Below are 18,575 nucleotides of genomic sequence, written 5' to 3' on the forward strand. Positions count from 1 at the left end.
AGTATGTGTGATGATGGCCCCGCCACCTGACAAGAGGAAGAGAGTGGTTTTGACTCTGGAAAAGAAGAGCGAGATATTGGACAAGGTGGACACAGGATAGTCAACCTCACGCATCCTCCGCGAATTCAACCTGGTCCAATCTACTTCGTTTGAAATCAAGAGATCCCGAGACAAACTCATGCAGTACACGGCTGACTTCTCGTCAAAGAGCAAATGCAACGTGGAGAGGAAGATGATGTTTACTCCCCGGTATGCTGAAGTCAATCACTCCACGTTGATTTGGTATCGACAGCAACGTGCTGCTGGTGTGCTGGTGCGTGGCACGGAGCTGAAGGATGCTGCTGAGAAGTTGGCAAGGCTTCACGACACCCCAGACTTCAAGGCATCCGAGGGTTGGCTCTTTGCGTTCAAGTTATGACATGGCCTTGCCAACCGTAAGGCCCATGGTGAAGCTTTGGACACCAACAATGAAGGAGTAGAGGAGTTTTGGCACAAGGTGAAGCACTTGATCAACAGGGAGGGCCTCACCCTCGGTCATGTCTACAACGCTGACAAAACTGGTTTATTCTATCGCTCTTTGCCAACGAACACTCTAGCAGAGGAGACGGAGAAGCATGTACCTGGCTGCAAGCTCTCCAAGCAACGGATATCTGCTTTGCGTTGTGCCAATGTTAACGGCATGCACCGGCTTAAGCCCGTTATTGTTGGCTGCGCAAAGCAGCCTCAGTGTCTTTGTGGGGCGATGGATGTCCTTCCTGTCGTTTGGTGCCATTCTTTGAAGGCATGGTTCACTGCCCACATCTTCAAAGACTGGTTCCACCGCCATTTCGTCAAGGAGGTCATCCATTACCAGACGAAGACACTGGGAATCCCGCGCGACTAGGTAAAGGCCCTCCTTCTCCTCGACAATGCACCTGCTCACCCGTGCGACAAGGACTTGGTGGCTGAGAATGGGTGCATTAGATGCATGTTTCTGCCACTTAATACGACTGCTCTCATCCAACCAATGGACCAAGGAGTGATCATGGCAACGAAGAGGCTGTACCAACGCAAGTTCCTGGACGAGGTGATGGTTGTTCTCGAGGACAAGGACGAGTGCAGGGAGGGATGGGACACGCGAGGCCAGCAGACTTTGGAAAACCTTCGCTGCTATAACATCAAGTCTGCCATTTACAACTGGGCCAGTGCATGGAAGGAAGTCCCTGTCAAGACTCAAGAAAACGGTTGGTCTCGTCTGCTTCTCGGAACGGATGTGGAGCAAGATTTCCTAGGTTTTGACGTGGATGACTTCCATGCACGTCTATATGCGAATGGTGACGATGTTGATGTGGACGAAGTGCGTGAGTGGTTGGATGACGACGAGGGCGATCCTGGGTATCAGACCATGTCTGATATCAAGCTTGCATCTTCAGTTGCAGGTGTCAGTATCCAGCTTGAAGATTCCGATGAGGAGAGCAATGATGATGCGGACTCTTCTCAGCGTGACACTACTCCAGCCATCCCCAAGCTAAGCGCACTCCAGAAACACGTAGAGTTCGTTCTCAACTACCTGGAACACCCGGACTGCGACAGGGAGTTGGGGCCCTTGGGACTTGTGGAGGAAGTGCGCGCTTTCAGGCAGTGCATCGTTAATCGCCAAAATCGTAGTTCCTTGCGTCAATCAACCCTTGACAGCTTTTTCAGGCCCGTGATCCCCGCTGTGCCCAGCCCTGGCTCCACACCATTGCCTCCCCAAGGCAGGCCCTCATCCTCCGAGCCACAGTTCAGCACATCAGGCACGGTGGAGTCACCACTTGACATGAGTTTGCACCTCTCTTCAGAGTCGTCTGCAGTGGGTGCTCCATCACCACAACCCAACAATGCACCCCTAGGCCACCTGCATCAGCTACTCTCAGACTTTAACAGTGAATAAAAAGCAAGCACTCGCCACTAGACCACACGGGAATTTACAGTGTTGTGCAGTGAAAAAAACAGTGCGTAGTGTTAAGAAATTAGAATTGTGAGTGCAAAGACTAAATTGCAGAGTGCAACACTAATTTTATTGATGTTCAATGAAGCGCAAATTAGACTAGAGTGTGTACTTTTAAGAAATTGGATTTATGAGTGCAAAGACTTAAGTGCAGAGTGCAACACTTATTTCATTAAGGTGCAATGGCGCGCAAGTAAGACTAGAGTGCGCAGTGTTAAGAGAATGGAATTCTGAGTGCTAATGACTATGTTCAGTGCAAGACTTCATGTACAGTGTACTGCAGGTGCTTCAGGTATTCCATTTTACTGTCAGTGTCTGAGAGGAGGCAGGTTATTCATTGAGATGGCCAGGGACTTGGTATAAGTACCCAGATTGTTTCATATTGTACTGCATTTTCCATACTTTCCCTCTAAAACCTCATTTCACTCTTTAATGTCCCTTATTGGTAAGAATAGAGTCTTAGGTCCTATGCATGTGCAATAGGGAGGTGTTTTTCTGAGTTAGGCTAGGTTAGGGTCCATAAGTACAAGTCCAGGAGCCAGGGACTTGTTGTAGGTATCCAGAATGTTTAATATTGTATAAACTCACCTCTAAAACCTCATTCTCTGGTTCTTTTGCATTTATTTCAGTCTTTTATGTCCCTTATTGGTGTGATCTGGGTCTTAAATAGGTGCTATGCATGTCCAGAGGGAGTTGTATAGGTGTTTTTCTGAGTCAGGGTAGGTTAGGGTCCATAAGTACAAGTCCAGGAGGCTGGGGACCACTATCCTGACGGGACCACTTTCCAGACACGCTTTAGGCTCTATTACATTGGAAAGTGGAGGGATTACTGGGTATATATATATATATACTGTATATCTTAAGGAGAAAAGAAGGCTTTTCCGGGAATGGAAGAAGGGTGGTAGCAAAGAGGAATATTTGGCTGCCAAGCGTAGGGCTAGGAGAGAGGTATACAGGGCAAAGTCTGAGTCACAGAGACAATTACTTGATAACCTAAATCATGGGGAAAGGAAAAATATATTTAGGGTGGCAGGTCAGGTGAAGAGGGATAATCGGGATATCATAGGTGAGCAGTGTGTGAAGAATGATGAAGGAAGGGTAGTGGTGAACAGTGAGGATATTAAAGATGCATGGAGAGAGCATTATAACCGGTTGTTGAATGAGGAGTTTGACTGGGACAGGGAAGGTTTGAAGCCAGCAGATCCAGTGTCTGGCCCTTGGCCTTTGATTGATACTGCTACTGTGAGTGAGGCAATAGGCAGGATGAGGGTGGGGAAGGCAGCAGGTGTGTCTGGGTTGACTGCCGAAATGTTGAAGGCCTCAGGCGATATAGGGGTGAGTTTAGTCACTGACCTGATAAATAGGATTATTTATGAGTGTGTTGTCCCAGATGATTGGCTGAAGAGTGTAATTGTAAATGTGTATAAAGGGAAGGGTGATGCCCTGGAAAGAGGGAATTATAGAGGTATAAAGCTTTTAGATCAGATAATGAAGGTAATGGAGAGAGTTTTAGAAGGTATGATTAGAGAAAGAGTGAATATTGATGAGATGCAGTTTGGGTTTATGCCAGGTAGGGGGACCACTGATGCCATATTCATTGTTCGACAGCTTCAGGAAAAATATATTGGTAGGAGAAGGGATCTTTATTTTGTATTTGTTGATTTGGAAAAGGCCTTTGACAGAGTCCCTAGAGAGGTGGTGAAGTGGGCAATGAGAAAGCTTGGCTTGGAGGAGTGGCTGGTTAGGGTGGTTATGGCCATGTATGTGGGTGCTCACACCCAGGTGAGAGTGAATGGAGATTTGAGTGATGAGTTTTCCGTGAATGTTGGTGTGCATCAGGGGTCAGTCTTGAGTCCCATGTTGTTTATCATGGTACTTGAAGCCCTTTCACGTGACTTTAGAAACGGACTCCCGTGGGAGTTGTTGTATGCTGATGATTTGGTGTTGATTGCAGAGAATGAAAGGGAGGCGGAGGAAAGATTTAGGAAGTGGAGAGATGGTATGGGGCAAAAGGGTTTAAGGGTAAATGCAGATAAAACAAAAGTGATGATATCTAGGGTTGGTGGCGGTACTGTCAAAGACGAGGGAGAGTGGCCATGTGCAGTTTGCCACAAGGGCGTGGGAAGTAATTCCATCTTGTGCGGTGTGTGTGATAAATGGGTGCATAAGAGATGTAGTGGTATCAGAGGTAGACTGCGAGATAATGCTGATTTTATGTGTACGGCGTGCCGGGGTGAGCAGGTGGAGATCGTCAGACGTGAAAGAATTGAACTTGCTGGTGAATCTCTTGAGTGTGTGGAAGAGTTTTGTTATTTAGGAGACATGTTGTGTGCTGGAGGTGGGGCTGGAGCTAGCTCTGTGGCTAGGGTGAGAAGTGGTTGGAAGAAGTTCAGGGAGCTCTTGCCTCTCCTGACATTGAGGGGGCTCTCCCTACGTGCTAAGGGGTCTTTGTATGCAGCGTGTGTTAGGAGTGTAATGCTGTATGGCAGTGAGACCTGGGCAGTGAAGGAGGAAGACATTCGCCGGCTCAGATGTACAGAAATGACAATGATTAGGTGGATGTGCAGTGCGTCCCTGCGTCCAAGGCCTGGAGGGGCTGGGTTTACAATGGAAGAGTTGAGAGGTAGGATGGGACTGGAGTGTATTGGTGTTGTGATGAGGAGAGGTAGATTAGGGTGGTTTGGACATGTGGAGAGGATGGGGGATGATAGTTGGGTGAGGAAGGTGAGAAGTGTTAATATTGGGGGTGGGGTTATGAGGGGTAGACCGAGAAAGACATGGGACGAGGTCATTAAGTGTGACCTTAGGGTTAAGGGACTGAACAGGGAGGCTGCAATGGATCGTGCAGCATGGAGAGCCGCCATTAGGTGACCAAGGCCGACACATGCAAGCATGTTGGAGCCTTTAAAAACGAAAACGAAAACAAAAACGAACTCATCTCTCATCTCATCAGCCGTTTGAATGTCCACTGCAGGACCGGCCTATCCCTACCGAAGTGGGGACGATACAGACAATGTATCTCTACCATGTGGCTTAGGCTGTCTGGTAGAGATTGTATGTAGGGTGAGAAGTGCTTGTAAGTGTTTTGTAGTGTTGGAGTGGCTTTGGATGTGTGCGTAGTCTGTGAACCAAGTGTAATCAGCCAACGAAAGCCGACTGGGTGCAAGCATACTTTATAGTATGCGACATTGGTTCAACCACAGCACCCCTTGTGTCCGCCAAAGTAGTATGTGGCCAGAAGAACGCTCCCAAAGTTTATTACCCTGGCAGGGCGCAATCCCTCGTCCTTCAGTGTACGAAAACACACACTTTACCACTGTACCAAAGAGGCTCCATATATATATATATATATATATATATATATATATAGATCTCTCTCTCTATATATATATATATAGATCTATATATATATATATATATATATATATATATATATATATATATATATATATATAGATCTATATACTGTATATATATATATATATATATATATATATATATTGCCAGACGCCATAATCCTGTAAGGGGTGGCCATTTGACTTCGAGATACAGTATTTGTTTTACAGGGAGGAGCACTATCCTTCCACCAACCCACTTGTTGGCAAGTAGGGAGCACGTATGGTTTGGTTATATGGTTACCACCCAGTGTTGTAAATGGTTTCTTGGCTTACAGGAAACCATTTGGCTTGTCACTCAGTGTAAAGCCACTTGTAAAGGAAAGAGAAGCAGTAAGAAGTGACAGGAAAGATGGGAGAAATAGGAAGAGAGGAGGGCAGGCACAGAAGAAGAATGATAAAGACTATGGAGGAAGTAGGCAGCACTACATCAAGTAAGTGGATGATGGTCGCAACCACCTACCACATACAGTCACTGCTCGTTTTACACAGATTCGGTATACGATAATTTGCTACAACGATAACAGAAAAGTTCCACCCTAAAATCCGATTTGCGATGAATTTCCCGCTATGACGATATTGCCCTCGGATAATTTCGTATGAAGTGCCAGGCACACACAAGGCGACAGTCGATTGTCTCAGGCAAGATGGTGGCACCAGCGTGCAGAGCAGTGTTTTGGTTCAGTTGCGGTCCCGCCATCCCTTCAAAGCCTTGTCTTTTCCACTCGTTCACATGTACCCCCCTGCTATCGTCACCTCTCAGCCAAGCATGATGCTACAGTAGGCCTATACATTGTGTAGCACCAGGCCAATGTTACGTAAGTGTCATTGTTGTGTTGTTGCAACAATTTAGTGTACATGAGTAACGCTGCCTGTATTGGTGTGATAGTGTTTGTTTTGGTCTTGGAGATGACTTGGACTGACACAGGAAGTGATTAAGGTGGGTTGTCATTTTTTGTTTCAGTCTTGGATAGGTGACTTTGGGAAGCTGAGTTGACGTAACCCCCCTTTTATAATGTGTTTCAATCTCCCGATTTACGATAAAATCGTTATACGTTAAGGTATGACCTGATGTAACCCCAACGTATAACTAGTGACTGTATATATATATATATATATATATATATATATATATATATATACACACACACACACATATATATAAGTAGCGGTACGTGGTGGCGACCATCATCCACTCATTGATTTTTTTTTCTTTTTTAATGTGCTCGACTCTGGGCATAGGCTTCTTAGCCTCCTCCCAAGGCCCAGCAGTCCTCCTACATATCGTACACCTCTACATGTCACCACTTCGGTGCTAACACCCACCGTCCATATTGAATACATGCTAGGGCTGTCTCATACAAGACTGGTGTATTGGTATTGGCAGGGGTATTTTTACGACGTCGGAGGTCTTCTGGTAGATTGGTAAACTCTGCCGTAATGAAATTCAAATCCTTAAACTGTTCCCTGCACCAGCGGGGATCTGAACCTGGGTCCGGTAGGACCACAAGCCACCTCTCTACCAATTAAGCCACCACTTCCCCTTCCTTAGCCTTTATCATTCTTTTTCTGTGCCTGCTCTCCTCTCTTCCTATTTCTCCCATCTTTCGTGTCACTACTTATTGCCTTTTTTTCCGTTACAGGTGGCTTTACATTGAGTGACAAGCCAAATGGTTTCCTGTAAGCCAAGAAACCATTTACAATGCTGGGTGGTAACCATATAACCAAACCATACATACTCCCTACATGTCAAGTGGGTTGGTGAAGCGTTAGTGCCCCTCCCTGTAAAACAAATAACTCAGAGTCAAATGGCCACCCCGTACAGGATTATGGAGTCTGGCAATAGACAGACAGACAGATAGATATATATCCTGACAGTCAAAGGAATTACTCTATTTGACAGGAATTTGTGAAGCCCATCTAAAATAGAGAGAGAGAGAGAGGCTATGCTTGTGAGATGAAACTAGGATCCTGATAGTTTGAACAGCATATGAATGTCTTCTTGACCCAATCCACTAAGCATGCTATTGATAGTTTTCCCACTGTTGTATATTCAACTTCCCTACTTCTCGATCCTACCTTACTCAATCCTTAGTTGATAGTAAGAGTCAGGATGATGGTCATTCATTTATAAATGCTCCAACATGCTTGCATGCATTGGCCTTGGTCACCTAATGGCAGGTTTCCATGTTGCTTCATCTCTAGCAACCTCTCTATTCCTAATCTCTGACATTACACTATGCAACCTTATTCCAAGTCATTTTGGTTTACATCTTGCAACCCTACAGTACATGCTAGCTGGGTTACCAATACCATTGGATATTTTCCATTTCCTATTGCCTCATTCAGACATGGCGACACTTCGGCTAGTGCCACACACTTTTCATCAGCTTGAGGGAATCTCTTACTTCCCAAAGGATTACCGTAACCATTTCATTACAATAAATTGTTAAAAAAATTTTTGTGGTAGGTGGGGGCACTCACCATCCACTCACTCGATGTAGTGCTGCTCTCGGGTGTCTGCCCTTTCCTCTCCATCCTTCTTTCCTTCCATTCTCTTCTGTCTTTCTTTCCTTCATTCTTTCCTTGTCCTTCTGCCTACGGGTGACTTTACACTCCCTCTTCAGTCTTTCCTTCGTTCTTTCCACTTCCTTCAACCTATGGGTGCCTCTACACTAAGTGACAAGCCAAATGGTTTCCTGTGCACCAGGAAACCATTTACTATGCTGGGTGGTAACCATATAACCAAATTTTGGCACCTGGTGGTTTAGTGGGTAATTATTGCGCTCCAATCGGACTGAGCTGGTGAAGGTTTATATCCAAGGGGTGGTTGGGGTTGATTGCTCATGTAATGCCACTCAGAGATGAGTGAGGCTGGTCACTCTCATCTTAAATGTCAGGACCAACTGCCTAGCCCCAGGTTCCTACGCTCCTCATGGGGCAATGTAGGATTGGATGATGGATGATGATGATGTTAAAATTTTTATTCAAGCTATTTCCATACAATTTTATTCACCTCTCAAAGCTAGGGGATTACGCATGGAACCAGCTTAAGGTAACAGCATACGGAAAGCTGTCATCGGGTGAAAAGATTTATACCGTATATTGTGGCATTGTAAATGATCTCTAAACATAAACACCAGGGGAGTTCAGAAATGAACCCTGGACTGTAAAAGAAGACAGTATTTATAAGCTCAGAGGTGCAAAGACGATAATGATTAACACGTTCGCCGCGTTTGGCAACCCTGCACTCTCGCCCTCCCAGCGTCAACTTCACTTCGCTCCCCTGCCAGTGTCCATTGGACTTTCGGAGGGAGAGGAGGTATGATTCACTCTTAGAGGGTGGTGCATTGGTTAGAGCACTAAAAGTCGTGGTACATATGTATACCGAATCGCCGACCACTAATATATTTTTCTCCCCTCGCGTATTGGTGCATCGATGTACCGAGGTTGCCTCGGTGCATCTGGGTACCAATACGCGACCTACTGATGATATCTTGTTGTCCTGCGAATTGGTGCATTGATGTACCATTTCATTACTTTAGAAAAATGTGTATTTTCTAATGTATATACCTGTTAGTACCTATAAAATATGTCTTATTATTTCAATAAGCTGCACATCTCTCTCTCTCTCTCTCTCTCTCTCTCTCTCTCTCTCTCTCTCCAAGGAGAGTATCAACCTTCTGTGTTGGGTGTGATGGACAACCCCACCTTTGTATTTCATGTTTCAGTGAAAAGCATGCAGCTTCATACTAATAGGTTATATAATACAGGGCAAAAATTAGATATTTTGATATTCAGTTTTGCAAATTACGAGTCATATAGTGTAATAGTTAATTATTTTTGTATGTTTTATGTAACCTTCATTTATCATAAGACTAAAAATTTTTAGATTTTTTTTTTAATTTAGCAGTATTTTCCTTTACAGTTACTTACTGTTACATTATGTAATTCATTTACTTTGTTTATAAATTGTTACCAGGCTTCTTGTGCATCTTGGAACTATGTTTTATTTTATGAAATATTATCTCAATTTTTTTAAAACGGAGTGTTGATTTTTTACTCTTTATACAAGAAATGCATTCATAAGTGTTATATTTGATACCTGCCTTTCTAGGATATTGATTATAATGCATTTGAGCTAACTGTATTGTGTGAAAACTGATTTTGTATAAAAAATGATGAACGAAAAATAAATAAATTTTTAGCTGATTATTAATCAATAACTTACCTATGTATAAGTATTTTTGTATTAAATAATACCATTGCAGCACATCAGTAGCTTTAATAAATGCAAATGGAAATAAATATTGATTATATACTCACGTTTTCAAAAGTTTTTGAAAAGGGACATTCGGGTCAAGGATGTACCAATACGCTGAGGGGGAAACTTCTGCTCGGTACATCGATGGCCCGATAAGCGGTCAACGTGTTAAATGGACATGTAGTGTATTCTTGAATGACTAGCCTGGGGGGGAGCGGGTCAGGATTGTGAACAAAGAGGTAAGATGAAGGATGGGATTTGAAAGTATTAGTGTTATGATGAGAAGGGGTGGACTGAAATGTCAGGGGATGTGGAGAGGATGGATGATGACAACTACGAGAGGAGAGTGAGAGGTGTGAATGTTGTGAGTCGAGTTCCAGAAGCCAAACCAGAAAAAATAAATAATTAAATAATTAAATAAATAAATAGCTGGGACAAGGTCATAGAATGTGACCTTAAGGAAAAGGGACGGAACTAAGAGGCTACTACAGATCAAGCAGTGTCGATGACTGCCACTGGTGACCAAGGCAGACGCATGCAAGCATGTCAGAGATGATTTCTAAAAGAATCAGTAATGGATGAGTCTGATATCTGCACAGTACAGTACACGTATATCCTTTTTTAGACCCTTCACTAACAGAGATCTTTCTTGAGCTGAATAAAAGCATTTGGTAGCAGGTTGATAAAAGATGTCATCTTAGTGTAGGAGTAGATTAACCCTATCTCTCTAGCTAAGCAGGTCCATCAACCATGGGCAAGCAACTGCCACTGCAGGGTGGTTTCAAGCAGCAAACTGATGTTCCCTTGTGGTGGACAGTGCCTCACCAGGGCAAGGTGCAGGGAAGAATATGGAGATCTGGTTTCCAGATGGATGATGCAAATACATCCTTCCACCCAATTAACAGGGGCACCACAGCAGGCTCCACATCACCCTGTTACAGTATTTGGTATGTACTCTTTTCTCCACTAAGCCATTCAGTTGTGCTGAATTATAAGATTATACTATGGCTATGGACAGATAATTTTATTCAGCTCAGAGGCATCTCTAATTCTTAAAGAGTATGAGAATATATGACTTTTAAAGAATATCTGAGCATTATTGGGTATATTCTTATGATGACATTACCAACATCAGGAATACAGAATGTTAGCTACAGGATCAGTACATTTATTATGATATACTGTATATATACTGTATATACCCCTTGGTCTGAGTAATGTGTACTCCATCTCTTACCTGAATAACTTGGTCCTGGTTGCCTTGATGCATTGGACACTCTGATGGGATAACATTTCTGGGCTTGTTGTGCATAGGGCACTCTGAGGGAGGAGCACCATGACTGTAAGAGTTTGTGTGGTCTGATGACTCAACTGCTGACATTTTATGCATTGGGCACTCAGCTGGTGAGGAGGTGATAGTGTGTGTGTCTACTGAGGGGTGACTGGGGGGTAACTGTGATGCATCAAGTGTGGCACCATTACTACCACTCACAGCCAGACTTGTAAGGGATGTGGCAGCAGCCTGTGCAGCTGACACTGTGTTGCCCATGGTTATACTGTACCCTGGAGGGAAAAAAAAAAAAAAATAGTATACTGGGGTTCTCTGCAAATCCAGAGTTAATTACCAACAACAAAGAGTATTTAAAAAAAAAAAGTGAATTACATGCAGCTACTTAAAAATTCAAATAAAGTACACTATTCACCAACCTGTGAAAGTCAGGTCCTACAGTGGATCTAATATGAGCTGAAAGAGATACTGACATATATTCTACATGAGACCTGAACATTAACCAAGTTATGGTTTAAACCCTCTGAGATTCAGCTGATTTCTTCATTTGAATAAAATTGTTTAATGGCTGACATAATAATGTTATAGTGTCCTATAAATTCTCAAAAGAGTTAAGCTGGTTAGAAATGAAACAACTTCTCACCTCTGATAGTAATGACCTTTCACTTTCAGGTATGGTGTGGGAATGGAAGGAGATAGTTACGTGGTCCCAGTTTGTAAGTTGCTCAACTGCAGCCCAGGTTCACGTCTTGCTTTACTCTTTGTTCACCAGAAGGAACTGGGGGACACTGTCCAAGAGTTCAGAAAGAAGCCTACACAGGAAAAATACAAATTATAAACTTGTTACATAAACTCAGTGTATTGTTTGTATTGTTTCATATTGCTTATACTGTTTATAAAGGCTCCAAGCTTGCATGCTTCAACCTTAGTCACCTATTGGTGGCTCTCCATGCCACTTGGTTTCTGGAATCCTCCCTATTTAGTCCCCTATCCCTGAGGTCACACTCTATGAACTTGTCCCACGTCATTTTTTGGTCTGCCTTTCACAACCCTGCCCCCAATGTTCACACTTATTATCTTTCGTATCCAACTGTCAACCTCCATCCTCTTAACATGCCCAAACCATCTAAATCTACCCCTCATCACAACATCAATACATTCAAGCCCTCTCCTTCCTCTCAGCTCTTCAATTAAAATCCTAGCCCCCACAGGCCTCATATTTATGGATACACTACTCATCCGTCTAGTCATTGTCATTTCTGTATGTCTGAGCCTACAAATATCCTCTTCCTTTAAGGCTCAGGTCTCATTACAATACATATTGCACTCCCAACACATGCTGCATACAAAGATCCCTTAGCACAGAGGGAGAGCCCTCTCAATGTTATGAGAGGCCACTACTCCACGAACTTCCTTGGAGGCAACAACTCCTTATCTCAACCATAAAGCCCCACTTCCAGCACATAACATGTCCTGAAAATAACAGAACTCCTCCACACACTCAAGAGACCCTCCTGCAAGAGCAATCCTTTCGTGTCTGACAATCTCTACATGCTTTCCCTGACACACAGCACACACAAAATCAGCATTATTTCGCAGCCCACCTTTAATACTACTAGATACATCTCTTATGCACCCACTTGTCACAGACACAGTACAAGATGGGATTCACTTCTACACCTTTACGGCAAATTGCACACGACCATACTCCCTCTGCTTTGACAGTACTGCCACCAACCCTAAATATCATCACTTAGCTTTATCTGCATATACTCTCAAACCCTTGTGCCCCATTCCATCTTTCTATTTCTCAAAACTATCCTCTGCCTCCCTCTCATTCTCTGCAGTCAACATCAAGAAATCAGCATTTAACATCCCTCATGGGAGTTCATTTTTGAAATGTGAGAGAGCTTCGAACACCATGACGAAGAACATGGGGCTCAACACTGACTCCTGATGCAAGCCAACATTCAGAGAAAGCTTGTCACTCAAATTTCCATTTACTACCACCTGGATGCAAGCACCCACATACATTGCCATAACCACTCTAACCAGCAACTCCTTGATCCCAAGCTTTCTCATTCCCCGCTTCACCACTTCTCTAGAGGCTTTTTCAAATCATTAAAAATAATGCACAATGACTAGATATCATTTTTTTGTGTGAAGTACTGAAACTTGTGACTTGGAAATCATGTCTAGCAAAGATGCCACCCCTAGTGGAAAGCATGGTGCTACTGAGGATGCCAACAGCAAGCCAGTAAGGGTAATTTTTTGTTAGATCTTAGATTATGTGGTTATGGGCCCTCTCCCCATACCCAATGAACCCATGTTACATCGACCTTGCTATGTGATAATTACCATACCATGGTTTTTTACTTGATGCATTATCATATATCGGTAGTGAGGCGTGAAAGTACCGTACCAAGTTATTTAAACTGTAATAATGAGTTGTGTGTGCTGTACATTACAAGCAGTCTTTAAATACAATATATTAGCGTTGTGGAGTCAATCACTGATTTAATTCTTAAAAATTTTAAGTGGAGCCAGGAGAGAGAGCTATGGTATCAGTTCACAAGGAAAAGTGAACCACACAGCAAGTTATAAAAGTCCAGGATTGAAGTGGTACGGTATGCAAATCTCAATCTTTCTCTCAAAACTGAATACAGTACCATATTCCTAATTCTACACTACAGTTTTACCAGTTCTGTATGGAAAATTCTTGAGATGCATCTATCTATCCATCTATCTATAGCCCGACGCCCTAATCCCACAAAGGGTGGCCGCAGACAAAACGCCTCCAAGTCGCTCTGTCACCCACCATTTGACTACCCTCCCCCCAACTCACCCCCCCCTCCCTCATATACCTCTCAACTCCATCCCTCCACCTCATCCTCGGTCTACCTCTCCCTCTCCCTCCCTCCACCTCACCTACATACACCCTCTTAGTCAGTCTTTCATTCTCCATTCTCTTCACATGTCCAAACCACCTCAGTGTATTTCTCCTAATCTTCTCAACCATATCCACATCCACCCCACAATGTTCCTTTGCTTCTTCATTCGTCAACCTGTCCCTCGACGTCACTCCACATGCTCCTCTCAAGTAACTCATTTCCACTGCTCTCACTCTTGACTTGTTCGCCTCTTGCAAGGTCCATGCCTCGCTTCCAGACGTCAGGGTAGGGATCACAATAATATCATGCAGTGACTTCTTAACTTCCATACGCACCTCCCTATTTCTCATCACTGCTTTCAGTGTACCAACAACCTTCCTTCCCTGCTGTACCCTTTTACACACTTCATCCTCCAAAGTTCCATCCTTACTCATCACACTACACAAGTACTTGAATGCACCCACATTCTCCATATCCTCACCATCCAACCTCACTGCACACTCTGTGACTTCATTCCTCTCAAACACCATAACTTTACTTTTGTTTACATTAACTTTCAGATTCCTCCTCCTACACACTGTCCCAAATTCATTCACCAAACCTTGCAACTCCCATTCATCTTCACTCAACAGTACTGTATCATCAGCAAACAGCAACACCGGAAGCTTCCAAATCTCACCCTCATTCATTAGAGCCACCCCCACATCCACTGCCCTACCCTGCACCTCCTTTACAACCCCATCCATGTATATATTAAACAGCCATGGAGACATCACACAACCCTGTTTCAGTCCCACACTGAGATCAAAGAACTCAATCAGCTCACCATCCACTCGCACCGTAACCCTAGCTCCCTCGTACATACTCTTCACAGCACTCAACAACTTCCCCTCCACTCCATATATTCTTAATACCTTCCACATACCTTGCCTATCTATTCTGTCATAAGCTTTCTCCAAGTCCATGAAGGCAGCATACACTTTCCTTCCCTTCTCTAGATACTTCTCCACTAAACATCTTAGAACAAATATCTGATCTACACACCCTTTTCCCTTCCTAAATCCCCCTTGTTCTTCTCCAACTAGCTCCTCTGTCATATGCCTAACCCTATCAATGAGTATTCTACCATATATTTTACCAGTCACACTAAGTAGGCAAATACCCCTATGGTTACCACATACTTCTCTCTCTCCTTTTCCTTTGTATAAAGGAACAATTATACCTGATTTCCAGTCCTCTGGAACCCTTCCCTCATCCCAAGCCAATCTACACAACTTCCATATCCACTCCACAACAATCTCACCCCCATACCTAAGCATTTCACCACACACTCCATCAATTCCTGGGGCCTTTCCCAACTTAATATTCTTCATCGCTTCCACTACTTCCGCCCTACTGATCTCTTCCTCCCTCCTCTCATCTCTTCTTCTTCCAGCCATTCCCCAACCACTTATACTCGCACTGCTCACACTCTCCACATTCAACAAATCCTCAAAGTGCTCCTTCCATCTCCTCAGTTTCTCTCTCTTCTCCACCAACAATCTATTATTCCTATCTTTCACTCCCCTACTATTTCCCCTTTCACAATGCCTTACTTTCTTTACCTCCTTCCAAAACAATTTCTTACTCTCCCTCCATTTCACACTCAGATTCCTCCCAAACTCCTCATCCACTTTCTTTTTACTCTCCTTCACCAGTCTCTTAACCTCCCTTCTCCTGCTCACATATACCTCTCTCTTCACTCTCTCATCTTCTCCCCTACCTCTACTCGCTAACCATTCACTATATGCCTTCTTCTTTTGTTCCACAGCTCGTTTCACCTCATCATTCCACCATGCTGTCCCTTGCACACCCTTGCATCTCCTCCTCACTCCACAAACCGCCTCACACGCCGCGCCTATCTCTTCCGTGAATATCTTACATACGTCTTCCACCCCTTCCATCTGCTCTAGCTCATACCTTCCCAGTCTTTCTTCCACTATGCTCTTATACTCTGTCATTTTCTCACTATCTTGCAATTTCTCCACTCTTCTCACAGGAGTTGCTTCCTCCTGTCTTCCCCTTCATCTCCTCAACCACTGCATAATGGGCAAAATCATGCACAAGTTTAAATGCGTAAAATTCCTCCAAGAAGGAGATAAAAGAAGCAAAATGGAGATGGAGCAGATGTCAGGGAAAATATGGATGTAGGGTAGCTCTATGCTGATTAGTTTAAGTTTGGTTACTTTGGGTCATTTTATCACATACATCATAGCAGAAAGCTCGGAGCTAGATATTATTTTACTTATGGGCAAACACACGCAAAGCAGTTTCACGTGCTTTCTTTGACTTCTTCCTACACCAACTAAAACCGAGGATGTTGAAAAATATATCGTACATGAAAAATACACTCATGCATCATGTAGGATCAAAGATATTTGCTCCACGACTGCTCAAAAAACCCAAATCAGCATCCTTCTCCTGAGATAAGTGGTCTTTCAAAGTTAGATTTAGTGGTGTTCTGAATATCTGATATCGTGGATGGGGGTTCTGGATATTCATACTGCACAGCCCCCTCAAGCTGGGAACCACATGTTTCTGTAGCTTCCTTTAAGTGAGTCTACTGATTTTGGAAATGTGGCACTTTCAAAAGAAATGTGGGTCAAAATAAAATTTATCATATAAAAACATAAGAAAAAGTTTGTTTTATCCACAAAATTTGTGTGCTCAAAAGCAAAAATTTACCCAGAGCTGGATGATCCCTCTCCTTATTTATTAAGCATGGTACAAAATGATACATTTATAATGAAAAAGTCATAGCCTTGGCCACCCATCAGTCTGATTTGCATATGTGATGATGATGATGATAATAGGAACCAATATACTGCACAGTTTTAAGCCAACATTCTCGTGATCCTTCCTCCGCAAAGTCAAAAGAGCGAGATATTGTAGGGTCTTTAATATATGCCTGTGCTGGTGGTTTGTTTACATTTTGTCCTTGAAAAGTGTTTTGTTTCTGTTTCTCAGTGGTGCATTATGGTTTTAGGCAGCGTTTTTGTTTCTGCTGGCACATTATGGTCCTTATTTAACCAATCAGAGGGACGCAAATGGGTCTGTCTCGATTTCAAATTTGAAACTAGTCAAAATGGCCTCTGCCAATGATTTAGCTATGGATAAGAATGGAAAATGATCTTGACTGGCTGAAATGACATGGATCTCCATTAGGTTAAGTGGCATTTGGGTTGGTAATGGCCAAAATGGCTTGAAAGATCATTCACTTGTTCATTTTTACCATTAAGGAAAAAAGTATAAATGCTTACAAAGCTGTAACACCAAATTAGATCCCACAACATTGCTTTCGGTACCTTTTATGTTTAAAAGAAACACCAATAAGAAAGTTGATATAACTGCACAACATATTGAGTCCCATTATTTTGTACACATTCGGTTATGGTTTTGTAAATTTATCTATCTATCTATCTATTGCCAGACACCTCAATCCCGTTTGGGGTGGCCACAAACAAATCGCCTCCACATCACCCTGTCTGCCGCCATTTCACTGCCCTGCTCCCAACTCACACCCCCCTCTCTCATATACCTCTCCACCCCATCCCTCCATCTCATCCTCAGCCTCCCCCTCCCTCTTCCCCCCTCCACCTCACTCACATACACTCTCTTCGTCAGTCTTTGTAAATTTATATTGTACCATAATAAATAAAATTAAATGCAGTGACTCCAAAACTACAAATATATCTCATTTATCAATATGAATTCTACATTTTTATCAGCAGCTTACAATTCACTGCTAAGGTAAGACTTAAAGCAACAAAGTGGGGGATCTTGTGCTGGTCCGAGTGGTCTGGCGTGGATGGAGGGATTGTACCTCATACACCTGATTCTCTAAAATGCTCGAGGTGGCCTCAACAAAGAGATAAAAAATATCAGTTCGTGAAGAAATTTTACATGTCAGATTTGGAGTTCAGTTATTGTTAAGTATTTAACTTTAGAGCTAGAGTATGGAATAACCAAGTTTAACGTTGGCTACACAATGTGTTGATGGGAAAAAAAAAAAAAAAAAAAAACTACCATCCACAGTTCTCATTTTATGATAGAAATCCAATGGTTGGACCACAGCAAGACCAAATATCTTCCTCATCTTGTGGGTTTGAGGGATGCGGCCATTACTATGGCTCAAAGCCCTTCCAGTGCAGACTGATTAGGTCCTCACGTTATATACGGCAGAGCTGCCTAGATTTGCGGAAAAAGTCAGACGAGTACTGCACGACTCGCTGCTGTAACTGAGGGTCCCTATTATCCCCTCCCAGGAGGGTGTGGAAGGACAAGTTGAAAACTCCCAGAGATGCCAGACAATTTTTCAAAAGTGAGCAAAAGGAGTGGAACCTAGGATGCCATGACATGAAATGTTATGAAATGAAATTATAACATGAAATGTAATTAAAGACTGCATGTAATGTACACCACTGGCACCAATGATGATCTGCCACAGCCTACCCAAATGGTACAGGTGACCTGCAACTCGCGAGGGCCTGACCATTACCTGGTGATGGCTACATCAACATCTCAACAGAGATAGTGAGCCCAAGGATGTGCAGAGGAGTCAGAGCAAAAACGCCCCAGGTGGGATGGTTGGTCACAAGGTTTGCATTACAATATGATATGCAAGCACTGCGTGCGAGGTAAGGGAATGAGGCAGTATCTGGTGCCACATATACCAATGTATTGGAGGTCAGCAGCCGCTTTGCTGCTGCATCTGCAATTTCATAGCCAT

At 43.3% G+C, this 18,575-nt stretch overlaps 1 protein-coding gene across 2 annotated transcripts in view; it reads right to left on the reverse strand.

Moving 5' to 3' along the window:
- The window catches only part of Cchl (Cytochrome c heme lyase), a 31,169-nt gene that overhangs the window by 12,262 nt on the left and 332 nt on the right, over positions 1-18,575 (reverse strand). For both annotated transcript variants that reach the window (XM_080267298.1, XM_080267299.1), the window contains exons 2-3: positions 11,560-11,728; positions 10,866-11,191 (exon numbers count right to left, since the gene is read on the reverse strand). In XM_080267298.1, coding sequence (XP_080123424.1) covers positions 10,866-11,177 — 312 coding nt within the window. In that variant the 5' untranslated portion in view covers positions 11,178-11,191; positions 11,560-11,728. The remainder of the gene's footprint in view (positions 1-10,865; positions 11,192-11,559; positions 11,729-18,575) is intronic.

Source organism: Coenobita brevimanus, chromosome 23 (assembly GCF_032717465.1).
Source record: "Coenobita brevimanus isolate Jiangsu-jjx chromosome 23, ASM3271746v2, whole genome shotgun sequence".
NCBI lineage: Eukaryota > Metazoa > Arthropoda > Malacostraca > Decapoda > Coenobitidae > Coenobita > Coenobita brevimanus.